Below are 17,806 nucleotides of genomic sequence, written 5' to 3'. Positions count from 1 at the left end.
CCTTCTTGGCCTAGGTTTGCACATTATTTTTTTCCCCAAACCCTCACATACTGCCCTTTTAAGGATAAGACCTATCAGTTTATGAATTTGTTCATGTGTTGACATTCTCTAGCTTGTCTTGGTAAGACACTCTGGTGACCTAGAGGTTTTCCCCAAACTTGGATTTCTTTTGTGATTGCTGCTTATTTTGCTGGAGGGTGTTTGCTCACCGGTATTCCAGTCCGTATCCACATGCTGCCTTTGCCGGCAGCTCCACACCCCTCTCATCACTGTTCTTTCCCATTCGGTCCTGCCTTTGAGATTGTGCAAGCCTGTAGATGACTACAGAAAACCTTGTGTTGTATGCTGTCTCTCTGAAGCCTCTGATAACCCCTCTAGAAGATAGTCTGTGACCTGGGGCACCTGGGTGGCTCAGTCGTTAAGCATCTGCCTTCGGCTCAGGTCATGATCCCAGGGTCCTGGGATCGGGCCCCGCATTGGGATCCCTGCTCCGCGGGAAGCCTGCTTCTCCCTCTCCCACTCCCGCTGCTTGTGTTCCCTCGCTCGCTGTGTCTCTCTCTGTCAAATAAATAAAATCTTGAAAAAAAAAAGATAGTCTGTGACCCTATTTTTCTTTCTTTCTTTTGTTTTGTTTTTATTTTAATCACCCAGTGCTCATCATGACCTGTGCACTCCTTAATCCCCATCACCTATTTCACCCATCCCCCCACCCAACCCCCCTCTGGTAACCATCAGTTTACGACCCTGTTTTTTGTTTTTGTTTTTAAAGATTTTATTCATTGGGCGCCTGGGTGGCTCAGTCGGTTAAGCGACTGCCTTCGGCTCAGGTCATGATCCTGGAGTCCCTGGATCGAGTCCCGCATCAGGCTCCCTGCTCAGCGGGGGGTCTGCTTCTCCCTCTGACCCTCCCCCCTCTCATGTGCTCTCTCTCATTCTCTCTCTCTGAAATAAATAAATAAAATCTTAAAAAAAAAAAATTTAAAGATTTTATTCATTTATTTGACAGAGAGAGACAGCAAAAGAGGGAACACAAGCAGGGGGAGTGGGAGAGGGAGAAGCAGGCTTTCCGCAGAGCAGGGAGCCCGAGGCGGGGCTCGATCCCAGGACCCTGGGATCATGACCTGAGCCGAAGGCAGATGCCCAATGACTGAGCCACCCAGGCATCCCACGACCCTGTTCTTCTTAATGACTGTGCATAAGTATGAAAATTGTGAAAGGTACATTTTTTTTTTTTGCATAAAACTTGCCTAGCTTAGAGATACACAAATAAGCAGGCTTTTCATATTAACATTTGACCATGCCCTTTAAATTGGTATCTCTTTGTTTTTCCCAGTCACTCACTATCATTGGTGGAGCCGAGGAGACAGACAAGATCTTAATTATGTATTTTAGCCAAAATTGTGGGTGCCTACACTGTGAGACCCAGAGCTGGTTACTGCAGGAGGTACAAGATGAGTTAAGACCAGACTCTGACCTCAAGTTATTTGTAGTAGGAGGAGTACAAGTTACAAGTAGGAGAGATAAGACAGATATACAAATGAGGATTATAAAAGATACAGTAAACTAAGCATTGTAAGAGAGTTCTCAACAACGAACTGTGGAAATTCAAGGGATATGAACTTAAAACCAGCTATTGAAATCAGGTATGGCATTTTGCAATGTTCCAGATCATTTCCAACTATATAAATATTAAGTAGGCAGAATGTCTCTTGGTGTGTGTGGAGGGGTGGGGGTGGCATCTATTTTATTTTATCTATTCCATTTTGATTTACAAGTTCCTTCCCGAGTGAGGATCACATCCTAATGGAAAAAACATGGAATTTTGTATTCCAGTCCCAGTTCTGTGCTTTCATTTGCTAGGTTTGGATAGTATTATAGTCTGGAGTGCACACGCATTGCAGTCATATCTGTTCCCACATTCCTTATCAGAAGGAAGTCCACTGTCTTCCTCGGGGGGCTTCTCTGAATTGTTCAAGAACACCCTGGGATATAGCTAGAGCAGAAAAAGGTGGTCAGTGCAGTTTCCACACCCAAAAGGGAAGAGCCCCATAGTCTGCTGCTGCTTTTCAGTACCTCATGGGGGCGTTTTGAATACTGGTCCTCACCTGGTGACCAGTGGTACCAACCCACTGTTAAGCATGCTTTCTGGACAGAGGAACCCAGTCTCTACTCAGCTCAGCCAACGTAGCCGTCTTGAATTCTCAGAGCAGAGCTCTTCGTATAGTACTCTTTCAGCTCCATGCTCAGCCATTTTCCTGATGCCAGGTGGCCTGGGAAGCTCTGGGTCAGGATCTGTTCAAACATCTGCCACTTCCCAGACCCAGAACCTCTAACTCCCCTTTCTCTCAGAATCCACCCCTAGGAATCAGGCAGGTGGGTGGCCCCTTTTCCAGGCTCCAAATGCAAACACTCTTCATTCTTTCCTCCCTTTCCCCAGCCAGTGAGGTTAATCACCTATCCTTCTGAGGCAGGCTCTTAGCAAGGGAGTGGGGAGGAACATGGGATGGGACTTTACCTCCAAAAGGAAGATTCCCCAGGTGATTTACCGGTACCCTCACCCACCCTTCTTGTACCAGGTGGGAGTAGAGGCTCCATTTATAATGATTCAAGGTGATTACTGACATTCTCTCAGTATAGAAAAATAAATCTAATCTGTGATGGGTGTCCTCCCTTAATGGTGTCTATCAGATAATGTTATTGTGCAGGTAAAATGAGATGGTGTCATGAAAGTTTAAAGAGCCATAGAAATGTTATTATCATTATTATTCTGTCATTTCCTGTTTAAATCCCTTCAAAGACCGCTCTTTTGGCTTAGCATAAGTGGCCCAACCCAGCTTTTCTTCCAGCCTCATTTTTTATCGCTCCATCTCTTTCACTGTCCCCATCAGTCTTTCTTACACTTGTCAAGGCTTTTCCTCCCTCTCTGGACTTCTACAGATACCATGCTTTTGTAGAAAGTGGCTTTTCCTTCTCTTTGCCTTACTAAAGCCTGTATCAGTGTCTCCTCGTAACAGATCTTCCCTGAGATTCTAATACAAACTAAATTGCCCATTCTGTGGGCATTCAGAGCGCCTGGTTCTTTTCCTTTCAGCCCATACGTGGTGTAAAAGATATACAGGAAGTGGTGATCACTTATTTAATTTCTTTTCTGTACTCCAGCACCAAGAGCAGTGAGCATATCTGCTCTGTTTACTCTAAAACGTTGAATTATTACATTACTTGGTTCTCAGAGCCCATCCTGCTTTACTCTGTTACTCTTGCAGGTGAGAATATCTGCTAAATCATAGGCAGAGTTGAAAGATAAGAAGCTGAGGTTGGCTTTCTTCCATCTTCTTAAAGGAAATTTTGCATAGTTTTATACCAGTAAATATCAGCCTCTTTTTCAAGTCATCACTGTTACTGTGTTCAAACAATGGCATCATGGAAGTCTGTCTTTGTGAAAGAACAATAAATCATGTACATGTTGATCATTGAGAAGGGAGGCTTTGTATTGTAGAAGAAATTAAAATTTGTGGTTTTTCTTCAACTTACTAAATCTGGTAACATCATCATTAGTTAAACATAATGGCGACCCCTAGTGGATATTCTATACAACTGACCAAAATATCAGGAACCCTCAAACTAACAGTCATTGTGTAATAATCAGCGAGTTATCTTTTTCTTTGGATCTCAAGTATGTTCACACTTGAATTTACTTATTTATTTTTAAAGATTTTATTTATTAATTTGAGAAAGAGAGAATGAGAGACCGCGCCAGAGGGAAGAGGGTCAGAGGGAGAAGCGGACTCCCCACTGAGCAGGGAGCCCGATATGGGACTCGATCCCGGGACTCCAGGATCATGACCCGAGCCAAAGGCAGTCGCTTAACCAACTGAGCCACCCAGGCACCCTCACACTTGAATTTAGAAGTTTTGAAGAAGACTTGATTTGTGAGGTCCACAGCTCTTGTTCCAGCATGTACCTGAATTTACTGTTTTTTAAAATTACTTTGATTTATACATAACTGTTTTTGTAAACAAAAGAATGAAATAGTGAAGAACTACAGAGTACCTCATCATTACTTAAGGGATTTTATGTCCTGTTTGGTCCTTATAAGTGCATATAAGTAGTTTTTAACATTTACAGTTGTAATCACCTTATGGACATGATATTTTGTGTTCTTTCATCACTTGACATTATTTCATTTAGACTATTTCACAGGTCTGCTGAGGCAACATATTTTTCTTTTTTTTGCGGTGTGTAATACCTTATTATGTTGATACATGTAGTGAATTCTATCTTTACTTTTAGTTTCTTACTATGATAGCGAAACTGTACACATCTTATTCGAAGTATAGAAATCTCTATTTTCAGGCCCCAGGTAATTCCTGAGATCTGTTGGAGTGTGAAACCCTGGGCAAGGAATGATTCATGTTTGAGCAGCATCTTGCCTGCCCTGCTGACATTGGATGTACTGTTAAATAATGCCCTGCTGTGCTCCCATGTCCCCTGACCCTCCCTCTTCTCTTTGAGGAGACTTGAGGTACATTGTTTCCTGCCCCCTTCCATGACAAATTGTTGCCCTGGCAAGTAAGCTAAGGTAGAAATAGACTTTCACAGGGCGCCTGGGTGGCTCAGTTGTTAAGCGTCTGCCTTTGGCTCAGGTCATGATCCCAGGGTCCTGGGATCGAGTCCCACATTGGGCTCCCTGCTCGGCAGGAAGCCTGCTTCTCCCTCTCCCACTCCCCCTGCTTGTGTTCCTGCTCTTGCTATCTCTCTCTCTGTCAAATAAATAAATAAAATCTTTAAAAAAAAAAAAAAGAAATAGACTTTCACAGTTCTTTTAATCCAACTAGGACATTGTTTCCTCCCTCTCACCTCCAAATTTGTATTGATTTGTCAGTTACTTTTGGAAAAGGAGGCAACTGAGTTTAGAAGATTGGAAAATCCTGCTTGTGGAGTCCTAATTTATCTAAAGAAACTAAAAACTGAATATTATTTCAACTTCTTTTGGTCAGTCTATGTGGTATGACCTTTGAATTAAGAAGATCTAATATCATTTTTATTTTCTTCTTTATACTTATTTCCTTGATGTTCTGTAATGAACATATATTTATGTTTTGAAAAAGATGACTTTTGTAAATTATAGCATCCCAGTAAAGCCTATGAAAAAATATATAAAACATTCATAATCTCATCCCTTAGAGATAATTGCTATTAACATTTTACTGTATTTGCTTCCAGTTTTTTCAATGCACATATAAAATATACTTGTATTATATTTTAAAAGATAAACTAATTCATGGGAATAAAAATTTATAAAATTCATGTGAATTGGAGACTGATTATTTACATTCAAAAGGATTATCTACAGGGGTGCCTGGCTGGTACAGTCATGTGACTTGATCTTAGGGTCGTGAGTTCAAACCCCATGTTGGATGTAGAGATTACTTAAAAAAAAAGGATTATCTACAGTTCCATTGTTAAACTCTCCTGTTATACTTAAAATGATTCAATTCCAAAGAATTCATTTTACTCTTTTTCTTTCTTTCTTTCTTCCCTCTTTCTTTCTTACTCTCTTTCTTTCTTTCTTTAGCTTCTTTTGAACTTCAAGCAGGTGTATTGCAAATTTAAGCCAAGGTTGTTCTGTCAGAAATCCATGTTTCTGTGGCATTGTGCTTCGTGGGCACCCAAGGAATACTCATTGAACAAACTTGTCAGCCACGTATTAAAACTGCAAGTCGACCTTCTGGTTTCATTTCTGACAAGCTACAACAAAATGATTGTCATGGTTTTAGACCCAAAAGGGACCTGGTCTGCTTGAATGACTAAATTCCTGAGAGAACTGAGAACTGAGCAGAGCATCATAGTAATGTTGCTTGGTGAATAGAGTGTTGTGAGACCTTTTTTTTTTTATTTCCCCCGGTACCAGCTCAGTAGATCTCTTGCTAAGTGTCATCTGACTCTCAGTTCTCATCAGATGTCTGTTTGATCTCTGATAACGCTTAGATAATCCTCAGTAGAAATATTCATTCTCTTGCATTTTTCCTCAAACAAATGTATCAACTCCCACTTCCCCTATCACTGCCCTGTCATTTCTTTGAAACGAATTCTATTCTTTGACCTATATTATCTTCTTTCTCCTAAGTAATTGCATTGAAGAATACAAAGTAAAAGCATAAGTGAGAGGAATGGTAAAAAATACATAAACCTTTGGTGTCCATCCTTTGTGAAATGAGAATCTGTGTTCATGCTTTTCATCCTTTGGATTATTACCTATCTAATTCAGAAGCTCCTTGTTTCTTAGCAGGGTGGTTTGGTCTGTCCTACTTATTGAACTTAAAAAGTAATCAGTGATGGGTAATTCAGATATAGGTTCACTGTGACACCCTCCCCCGCAAATAATACAAAGCTGGTGTTTTAAACTTAGTGCTCTAAGTTAAACGATTTTCTCTGTGCATATTTACAGGCAGAGTAGCTCATGTGTACTAATCTGATTTCCTTCCTGTATAGATCATCTGACAATATAAATAAAAATAGCCCCTTTCTTTATTTTGTTCTCTATTTAAAGTTAATTGGAATATGCTTTAAATGATTTCTCTAACGAAAGGCTGAAATTTTTATTTGGAGGGGCTTTTTGCAGAATCTTGTACATGAAGGCAGTTGATACTATTTTTTTAAAAGGAACTATTATCTAGCTGCTGACTGTAAATCCCGAAGCATTTAGATGTTCCTAAACTATATTATTAATTCTGATTGCTAATAGTCTTGGGAGAATTTTCATACCCTTTTCTGGTTGAGAACCAGTGGAGTTAGATCTGGGTTTGAATCCTGGCTCTGCCATCCCTTGGCTGTGTGACTTTGCATAAAATAATCCATGTCTCTGATCTCTTTTGTGTAATAAATTGATAGTGTTACTGCTGACTTTGTAGGATTGTTGTGAAGAATAAATAACATGTGAAAACTTCTAAATGCACAGTGCCTAACACAAAACAAACATTATTTTTTTATTTTTTATTTTATTTTTATTTTTAAGAGTCTCTCTCTTTCCCTCTGGGTGGGGGTTAGAGGGAGAGGGAAAGAGAGAGACTCTTAAGCAGGCTCCATGCTCAGCGTGGAGCCCAATGTGGGGCTCAGTCTGTGACCCTGAGATCATGACCTGAGCCAAAATCAAGAATCGGACACTTAACCGACTGAGCCACTAGCTTTTGTTATTATAGACCAAGAGTTGGTAAGCTCTTTCTGTGAAGGGTGAGATAGTAGATATTTCAGGCTTTGAGGACCATCAGTACCTGTCCCAGTTTCTCAGTGTTGCCTTGACAGTGTGAAAGCACCCCTAGGCAGTACATAAACAGACGAGCACGGCTATGTTCTGATGAAACTAGTTAGAAAAATAAAAAGACATGGGCTATAGTTTGTTAACTCCTTTGTAAACTAAGAAATGAAACAAGGTATGAAAATATTAAGAATTCAGTATAGCTCTTCTGTGAAATGTATTATCAGAAGAATTTAGGTTGATTAAAAACTTCAATTTATATGGGCGCTTGGGTGGTGCAGTTGGTTGAACTCCCAACTCTTTTTTTTTTTTTTTTTAAGATTTTATTTATTTCAGGATGCCTGGGTGGCTCAGTCGTTGGGCGTCTGCCTTCGGCTCAGGTCATGATCCCAGGGTCCTGGGATTGAGTCCCGCATCGGGCTCCCTGCTCTGCGGGAAGCCTGCTTCTCCCTCTCCCACTCCCCCTGCTTGTGTTCCTGCTCTCGCTATGTCTCTCTCTGTCAAAAAAATAAATAAAATCTTTAAAAAAAAAAAAAGATTTTATTTATTTCAGACAGAGAGAGAGAGAGCATGAGTGGGGGGCGGGGGTAGAGGGAGAAACAGATTCCCCCCTGAGCAGGGAGCCCGATATGGGGCCTGATCCCAGGGCCCCGGGATCATGACCTGAGCCGAAGACAGACGCTTGACGACTGAGCCACCCAGGTGCTCCTAAGCACCCAACTCTTGGTTTCGGCTCAGGTCATGATCTCAGGGTCCTGGGATTGAGCCCCGTATCAGGCTCCATGCTCTGTGCGGAGTTTGCTTGAGATTCTCTCTCCCTCTCCACCGCCCCTCCTACTTGTGTGCGCGCACTCTCTCTCTCTCTTTCTAAAATAAATAAATCTTGGGGCGCCTGGGTGGCTCCGTTGGTTAAACCGCTGCCTTCAGCTCAGGTCATGATTCCAGAGTCCTGGGATCAAGCCCCGCATCGGGCTCCCTGCTCATGCAGGAAGCCTGCTTCTCCCTCTGCCTGCCGCTCCCCCTGCTTGTGCTCTTTCTCTCTTTCTCTCTCTCTTGCTATCTCTCTCTCTCTGTGTCAAATAAATAAATCTTTAAAAATATATATATATTTTTTAAAAATAAATAAATCTTAAAAAAAAAACCTTTCAATTTACAATCCTAGACATTACATTTCAAAATATCAGTGTTAAAATATGTTCTGCTCTGCTAATATATTTTATGTTAAAATTTTCAGCTGCCAGAACCATCAAAAATAAACATTTCTAGATCCATAAAAGCACTTTAGTGGAGAGCATCCTAAAATATATTCTTCTTGCTTTCTTAAAAACAGTATATGAAAAATAATCTAACTATTAAAAAAAAAAAAAAACCTTTTAAATTCTGTCTTAAGATTTTGTGGGCCAGGAATTTGAGCAGGGCTCAGTTGGATGATTTTCGTGCTCCACATGGTGCCACTTAGGGTCACTAAGTGCTTTTCACCTGGTTCATGGGCTGGTCTAGAAGGTTCAAGATGGTTTTGCTCATATGTCTGGTGCCTTGGCAGGGGCAGGTAGAGGGCTGGGCTCAGCTGGGACTGTCACCAAGAGCTCTTATAGATGGCCTCTCTAGCATGCTAACCCTTTTTAAAAGATGATATGACATTGTCATGAGGCGTCTCAGTTCCTGTAGTACTGTGATGCCCTCAGCCTGCACAAGGTATGTGGGACTATTGCTTATATTCCCCAAACCACTGTGCTTTCAGTCTGCTTTTTTATTTCTTGGTTAGAAGCTGATTCTCACCTGTGATCTGGAGCAGTACATTGACTGGATAAGTGCCATCTTACTGTAGTGCCATTATGCAGGATTAGGCATTTAATTTCCTATGTGTGAGATCCTTGCTGGGCACAATTAAGTGCTATTTAAGAAATTTAAAATATGCCATAGAAAAAGAAAATCCTGCAATACGTGACAATATGGATGAATCTGGAGGATATGATGCTGAGTGAAATAGGCCAGTCACAGAAGGACAAATGCTATATGATTCCACTTTTATGAGGAATCTAAAACAGTCATACTCAGAGAGTAGAATGGTGGTTGCTAAGGGGGGGGATGGGTAATTGCTACTCAGTGGGTAAAAAGTTTTAATTATGGGGAAGTCATCAGAGAGGGAGACAAACCATGAGAGACTCTTAACCATAGGAAACAAACTGAGGGTTGCTGGAGGGGCGGGGGTGGGGGTATGGGGTAACTGGGTGATGGGCATTAAGGAGGGTACGTGATGGGATGAGCACTGGGTGCTTTACGCAACTGATGAATTATTGAACTCTACATCTGAAACTGATGATGTACTATATTGTTGGCTAATTGAATTTAAATTTTAAAAAGTTTTAGTTATGCAAGATGAATGAGTTCTAGAGATCTGTTATACAACATGATGCTTGGAGTTTACAGTACTGTATTATACACTTATAAATTTATTAAAAGGGTATATCTTATGTTAAAAGGTCTTACTATAACTTTAAAAAATATGACTTAGGAGCTCACACCATTTGAGGAAAAAAAGGCAGTATAATACCAGAACTTAAAGTGTTTTTCTTCTGATTATTTTACCTGCTTATTTCCCCCTTCTCTGTATTCGTTATAAGACAGTAAATGTTGAGAGGGCAGAGAATGGGGACAGGCCAGGTACTGGAAAGGGACAAGTTCAGTAGTGACTCCAGTTGAAAGGGGCTAATAGACTTGACTTGAAGCTGTTTGCATAATAAACACCGTAATTTTGCTTAAATGACACGTTTATTTGGAGTAACTTATGGTGGGGGAGGCTAAAGCTCTCCATGCTTTCTTTGTACCATTATGCAGGATTAGGGGGTCATATACAGCCCCCCCCCATTAATTCTTAGAATCTCTGGAATGGCCTTTTCACTTTACATTTAGCTTCTTGCTATTTCTCTCCCATCACCTGTTGACAATTACGAGTCTAAGATTATATTTTTTAGCCTGGATGTCTTTGCATCATTTTTATGTGTGTATATTGATGCTCTCTAATCATTTATTATAGATGGGGTAATAGTACTTACCTGAGAGCGTTGTGGGAATGCCATAAAGTGCTCAGAAACCTTTGCTGTTATTGTTGTCAGATAACCGTATTCCAAACTTCCTTTTTTAGAAACTGATTCAGCAGTGCAGAAAGAACATAGAAACCAGACACCTGCTCCGTCTGCAGCTCAAACTTCCGCTCCTTCTAAGTACCACCGAACTCGATCTGGGGGAGCCAGGGATGAACGATACCGATCAGGTGAGAAGGAACTGAAAGTTATCAGCAGAAGAGTTTTTAGTGACTGTAGTATGAACTCTATATCCTGAAAGCTTTTAATGTTTGGTTTTTTTCCCATTGAAGGGCCAGAAGGTCTATATTAGTTCATTCATCAGTCATTTATTGTTTATTATGTGCCAGGTGTGGTAGATACTCAGTATTTGCCGGGGCTACAGCAGCAACTACGTTTCTGCACTCAAGGGCAGAAGAGGAGGCAGACAGGTACAAAGGCAACACGAATAAATAAATAAGAAGAGTGGGGGGCTAGGGTCACATAGGGTGGTCCTGGGAGAGCTCCGTGGACTGTTGGAAGAGGCAGATCCTTCTGTGTTTGCCAGAGCTGTAGATCAAGTCTTCTTACTAATGGAGCTGGAACAAAAACTCACAGTGAAATTTCAAATTAGTAAACTCTTAAACTTGCTTTCTTCTGACGCAAAAGGTCTCCCAAAGAAGGGAAAAGGCAATAGGCTGTGGCTGGCAGCGGGAACGTGCCCCTGCCATATCATGGCCAGGACTGATGAGCAGAGCAACCAATCCTGGCCCCTCAGGAGGACCTGTGGCATGGCAAGCCCATCCCGTGCCCACCCGTTGTCCAGTGTGCTAAGGCAGTCTCTGCAGCCCATTCACTGCCTTACAAAGTAGCAGAATTAAGCCATCAAACTAATTGCAGGGCTCTTTTTTACTTTCTTCAGATTTTTGACTCCTGTACCAGCCAACCTTTAATCTTTTCTTGAGTTGGAAAACAGTGTATATCATAACCTTTCAGAAACTGCTTTAGAGAAAATGAGGAAAAGGACATGGTTGCAGAGTTGTGTCAGACCTTTTGTGAGCTGATTTTATTAGATATGTATTTTTATACACTGAAAGAAAGGAACGAGAAGTGTTCCATCAAAAAAATAGAAATTCCACGCCACACCAGAATTTTCCCTTATACCTAACCTGGTCTTGAGTAATCAGGGGAGGCTTTCTCAGAGAATTAGACATCTAAATGGTGTCATGGCAGACACACATTAGGGAGATAGCATCAGGTAGTAGACCTGAAAGGGGTTCATTATGACTGGAACTTAGAATGCAAGGACCCAGAAATAGGTGGGAGATGAGTCTAGAAAGATCACCAGGGACGAGATCTTGAGGAATTTTGAATACCATTGAAGGATTTCAGCAGAGCAGTTACGTAGATTTGTGTTTGTTCTAGAGGTTTGCTCCAGGTGCAGACTGCATGTTCTGCCATTCCTGCATCCCCGTGCCTGGCACAGGGCCAAACATATATAAGGGCTAAATAGATATTTTGGAGAAAAGAAAGAATAAAAGTAATTATTAGTTAAGAAATGGATTAGAGGGAGGTACAGCTGGATGTAGAAAAACCTCTCAGGAGCTCCTCTTTGTTGCCAAGACCCAAGCCCGATTTCCCAGGCACCTTTTAAGGCTGGGGCCCAGGTTCAGCAGCAGTGGGTTCTGACCAGTCCAGAAGGGTTTGGGCCTCTAAACTCTCACCGCTGGCCTTCTGGGAGTTTTGTGGGTCCTCTCACCCCACCCCTTTTTTCTGGTTTGTTTTTACGGCATATAATAAAAGGATTAGTAAGGAACCAAAAAGGTGATTCTCTATCCTATGTCCAGGCTGATCACATACAGAAAAAGGCTATAGTGACCTTTAGTGTAAAATTTTGGCCTTTGTCAACTAACACCTAACCGTCATCTCCAGCCCCTGTTATTTTATACCAGTTCTCTCAGATTTACCCCAAATGTTGGAAAGTGTAGTCTGTGAATCAAATACTGGTTAGGAGACTGTGGAGTCTCTTAGTTAGGTGCAGGGGTTTTGAGGGTTTAAGAGTAGGGTTTTGGATATTTGTCTACAGGGATTTTTTCTTTTGAGGTAGTAGCAAGCAGGCCAGAGAGGAGGTAAAGTAGGGAAGAAAAGCTGATTTAAAAACCCTGAAGATATTGAAAGCTATGAGACTACTGCAATGCTGTCATGAGGGGGCACATGAAAGAGGAGGCATGCAAGCATGGATTTTAGGTGAAAATCACATTTTTCAGTATATTAGGACTTACTTAGCCAAATTGCAAAGGAAAACTCAACAAATTGTGGCTTCTTTTTTTTTTTTAAGATTTTATTTATTTATTTGACAGTGAGAGAGGGAACACAAGCAGGGGGAGTGGGAGAGGGAGAAGCAGGCTTCCCGCGGAGCGGGGAGCCCGATGTGGGGCTCGATCCCAGGACCCTGGGATCATGACCTGAGCCGAAGCCAGACGCTTAACGACTGAGCCACCCAGGCGCCCCTTATGAAGAAGAAGAAATCAACAGTCGCAGCAGAAGTAGAGCAAATAAATGGTAGAAATTGTTGGAAGTTGAACTTCACCTCTTTGTGACAGTGGCATGAGAACATAGGGTGTGTTTAGCAAAAATCACAAGCATTCAGAATAAACTGGTGGGTACACAGGAAGGATTTAATGATGTTAGTGAGTGTAACTGGAAAATCCTTTCTTATTTGGTGGAGGCTTATTAATACCTATGACATTTCAACTAATCATAATCAAATCTAAGTAGACTTTAGTATTTCATGTTTTGGACATGGTGTAAAGAGTTTATATTTATTCAGAGTTATATCTGACCTCATTCTGTTCTTTGCACTTAGCCAAAGTGCAAAAGGTTAGTACCTTTTTTCCCCTGCATATCAAGGCATGACACATCTTTCTACACATGTGTTATGGTCACAAGTGTAGAAAATAGTTGGTGCCTGAGATGGATAATGATCTTATGGTTAGTCATTCTGACAGTTCCTTTAAAGTTAAATTTTTGAGCAATTAGCTACCTCAAACAAAACAACAAAAACAAAAAAGGACTTTTAAAGTATTTTATCACCTTTTCAGCTCAAACAGTAGTGCTGGAAAATGATACCCAGCTTTCACGTGCTTCTGGCAAAGATGTCCAAAGTCAGCCGTGTCTGGGGACTGAAATTTGGAAGTGATTTCTTTATCAAAGATCAGGATGAATTGTATGCTGGTGAATGAGTCAAAGCCAGTTAGGAGAGCTGTCTGTTTTTATCAATAAGAAGCTTTGCTGATATAGTAACGGTGAACATCTCCTTTTGACACTGATGTATGGGCCAGGGCTTATCATGTTAGAAAATAGATGGGTGGTTTGATTTGTTCTGTGGCCTGATGCTAGAATCCTTATGGGAAAGAAGAACATGCTCTGTAATTGTTAATTATCCAAATATTACGGGCCTTGTAAAGCTTGATTATTGTGAATAATTCCTGTTTTTAGCAAGTTTGCTATTACATGTTTCATATCTCATGCAAAAATACTCCTGGAAGTGTGTTATTTTTAATTAATAACTGTAAGTATTTGATTTGCTGTTGCTGAGGAAGTGCTTTTTCTCAGTATAAGCAGTTAATCATTTGTTTTCCATGACAGCTAAGAACCATAATTTCATCTAATATAAGGACACTTTTCACATTTTAACATGTCTGAAATCAAGATATGTTTTATATAGGATGGCATCATAGATTCAATAAAATATGGTATTCTTGATTCAACTAAGTAAACCTCAGGGACACTAAAGTAGTATAATAAATATAAATGCAGTGTAATACTATTTCAGAGCCGTAAGTAAGTTGGTACTGTGGTCTTAATACTTTAAAAAGTATTAAGTATTTTATTTATAATACTTTATTAAAGTATTTTACTTTGAAATACTTTAAAAAGCAATACTTTAAAACTTTAAATGTTCAGGGGCGCCTGGGTGCCTCAGTGGCTAAGCGTCTGCCTTCGGCTCAGGTCATGATCCCAGGGTCCTGGGATCCAGCCCCACCTCGGGCTCCCTGCCCGGTGGGAAGCCTGCTTCTCCCTCTCCCAATCCCCCTGCTTGTGTTCCCTCTCTCACTGTGTCTCTGTCAAATTAAAAAAAAAAAAAAAAAGTTAAAACTTTAAATATTCATACATTTTTTACCCAGAAACTCCACTTCTAGGAATTTATTTTATACAAATACCTACGTATGTGCACAAAGATATATATGCAAATATCATTGTTGTAATATCATTCATAATAAAACAATGGTTAAATAGTTTGTAACAGATCCACACAATGGAACTGTATGAAAGTTGATTTTCAAATTCTGTGAAGGCTCATAGAAAAGCAATGAGGTAGATTTTTTTGTGCAGATATGGAGAGATGTACTGTGTGTGTGTGTGTATATATCTATATATATATTTTAAGATTTATTCATTTTAGAGAGAGAAGTGGGATTAGTTCTGAGAAGAGCTGGATCTGGGGAAAATTTTCACTTCAGCATTCTGTGTGCTTACCTCTTTTTAATTTTTAAAGATTTTATTTATTTATTTGACAGAGAGAGAGAGCTAGCACAAGTAGGGGGAGCAGCAGAAGGAGAGGGAGAAGCAGGCTCTCCGCTGAGCAGGGAGCCCGAAGTAGGACTTGATCCCAGGCCCCTGGGATCATGACCTGAGCCGAAGGCAGATGCTTAACTGGCTGAGCCACTCAAGCGCCCCTGCTTACATCTTTTTCCAATATGTATATTAATTTTTTTCCAGTTTTTTAAATTGTGGTAAAATACAAAATACATATAATATAAAATGTATTTATATTATTTTTAAACAAAAAAAATAGCAGATAGGTTTTTTCCTTTCTTTTATTGAGGTATAATTGACATTACATTAGGTCAGGTGTACAACATAGTGATTCGATATTGTAAAATGATCACCCCAGTAAGTCCACCACCACACATAGTTACAAAAAATTTTTTTTCTTGGGGTGAGGACTCAAGATTTATTCTCTTAGGGGCACCTGGGTGGCTCAGTTGGTTAAGCATCTGATTCTTGATTTTGATTCAGGTCGTGATCTCAGGGTTGTGGGATTGAGCCCTGCGTTGGGCTCTGTGCTCAGTGGGGAGTCTGCTTGAGATTCTCTCTCTGTCCCTCTGCCCCTCTCCCTGCTCTCTCTTCCTAAATAAATAAATAAAATCTTTTAAAAAAAGATTTATTCTTTTAGCAACTTTCAGATGTACAATACAGTATTATTAACTATAGCCACCATGCTGTACATTCCATCCCCATGACTTAATTATTTTATAACTGGAAGTTTGTAAAAGAGTTTTAAAAATGATAGCCCTGGATAAATGATTTAAAGCCTTAAATCAGTTACTGTTCTTAATGATTTTTACTCTTAAGTATGGATTCTTCCAACATAATACCGGGAGCTAAATGGAACAATAACTCCCTCTGTCACCCTAATTGAGAACTTTATTTCTCTGTCCAAATCTGATCTCTGACATGGTGGCATTTGCTAAGGTAGCTGCCACGGATACACCCAGACCATTTTATTTCTATATTAACATGCTTCCTTGTGCCAAGGAAAGTAAATTGAGTTTATTTCAGTTCAGCAAGAATTTATCGTAGACCTCCTATGAGTTGAGCACAATTTAGATGCTAGAGAAACACAGACAGAAATACAAGAATCTGTTGTTAAACACAGGAACCCTTTATACAAGGTAGAGGCAGCATAGACGAGGGGGTGACAGGGAAGGGAGCCTGGGAACTGGGCACTGTCAAGGGCAGGCTTCGTGGAGGTGTTGAAGGATGAGTAGCTGTTTGCTATATAGATATTCCAGGCTAACGATACATTATCTGTATAGGGGAATGTGAAATGCAGATTAAATTTCATTTAAATTTAAACTAAATTAAAATTTCACTCTCCATCCCCACTAGCCCACAGCGTGGTGCCAAAATTAATGTGATATCCTAATGTTCCAGAACTTAATAGTTGCTGCCTCTACCATAATTAAAAATGTTGAAGTGGTTCGTACCTTAGAAATTGGTAAAAATGGCGTGACTACTTGATGGCTTGCAGGTAACTCTTAACTGTACTTCTCTATTTACTGACTCAACCTACCCATGCGTCTGTCTGCCTCTCAGTCTGTCCATTATCTACCTACTTGTCTATCTGTCCGTCTATCTATCCATTCATCCATCCTAACAGGTAAGGGCACTTAGAGTCTGTTCTGCCCCATAGATGTACTTAAGCCCATCTATGGCACTTACGCATCATGTCTTAACCACTTCATAAAAACAAGCCAAAAATAGGAGCAGCTACTTTAAAACTGTAAAATAACATTTTTCACTTATGTCTTGGGGAAAAATGAAAAAAATGGTTCAGTGTTGTCCATAGATGTAGGGAAATGGACACTCTCATACCTTGTTGGTAGAAGTGTTACTAATGAGATTGGATCTTTTGAATATGTTTATTGACCCTTTATGTTTATTCTATAAACTACCTGTCCAATGCCTAAGCCTATTTTATTAAGGTTAAGCTGTTCATCTTTTAAAAAATTTATTTGCAAGAATTTTTTTTAATCTTAACGGTGCTAACATTAAATTGTACTAGAGGTATTAATGCAAGTAGACAAGAGAAATCAACTAGAGGTATAAGAATTAGAAAAGAAAAAGTATAACTGTATTTGTACTTGGTATGATGTTTATTTAGAAAACCAAGAGAGTCAATGGCAAAATTAATCTAATGAAATAATTCAGTCAGGTAGCAAGATATAAAATTAGTACAGAAATCAGTGGCCTTCATGTATGCAACCAATAACCAGTTAAAAGATACAATGGTAGAGCAAATTTCATTTACAGAAGCAATAGAAAAGATAAGACCTATTTAGGAAAAACATAAGAAATGTGTAAAGCCTTTAGGAAGTAAACTTTAAAACACCCTGAAAGATACAAAGTAGACATAATAAATGGAAAAGCATCCCTTATTCTTTGATAGGGTAATTCAGCATGACAAAGATGGCAGGACTCCCTAAATTAGTTTATAAATTTAATCCAGTCCCAGTAACACTATCAAATTTATCTGTGGAGCTAGAAAACATGTTTTTGAAATTCATTTGGGAAAATAAATATGTAAGAATAGCTAGGAAACACTGAGAAAGAAAACCTATGAAGAGTGACTATACCGACTAGATATTAAAGCATACTCTATAAAATAGTGCGGTATGGCACACAAAGTGGCAGACAGACCATTGAAATAGAATAACAGGTGCAGAAACAGACCAAAGTACCTCTGGGATTTAGTGTATAATAAAGATAGCCTTGGGGGCGCCTGGGTGGCTCAGTCGTTAAGCATCTGCCTTCGGCTCAGGTCATGATCCCAGGGTCCTGGGATCGAGTCCCGCATCGGGCTCCCTGCTCCGCGGGAAGCCTGCTTCTCCCTCTCCCACTCCCCCTGCTTGTGTTCCCTCTC

At 40.1% G+C, this 17,806-nt stretch overlaps 1 protein-coding gene across 3 annotated transcripts in view; it reads left to right on the top strand.

Annotated features, from left to right (window-relative positions):
• The window catches only part of DIP2B (disco interacting protein 2 homolog B), a 224,352-nt gene that overhangs the window by 115,922 nt on the left and 90,624 nt on the right, over positions 1-17,806 (top strand). For all 3 annotated transcript variants that reach the window (XM_044915421.1, XM_021704908.2, XM_044915422.1), the window contains one exon: positions 10,401-10,529. In XM_044915421.1, coding sequence (XP_044771356.1) covers positions 10,401-10,529 — 129 coding nt within the window. The remainder of the gene's footprint in view (positions 1-10,400; positions 10,530-17,806) is intronic.

Source organism: Neomonachus schauinslandi, chromosome 5 (assembly GCF_002201575.2).
Source record: "Neomonachus schauinslandi chromosome 5, ASM220157v2, whole genome shotgun sequence".
Lineage (NCBI taxonomy): Eukaryota > Metazoa > Chordata > Mammalia > Carnivora > Phocidae > Neomonachus > Neomonachus schauinslandi.
The sequence above is the reverse complement of the archived record's forward strand: the minus strand, read 5'-3'. Positions and strand labels throughout refer to the sequence as shown.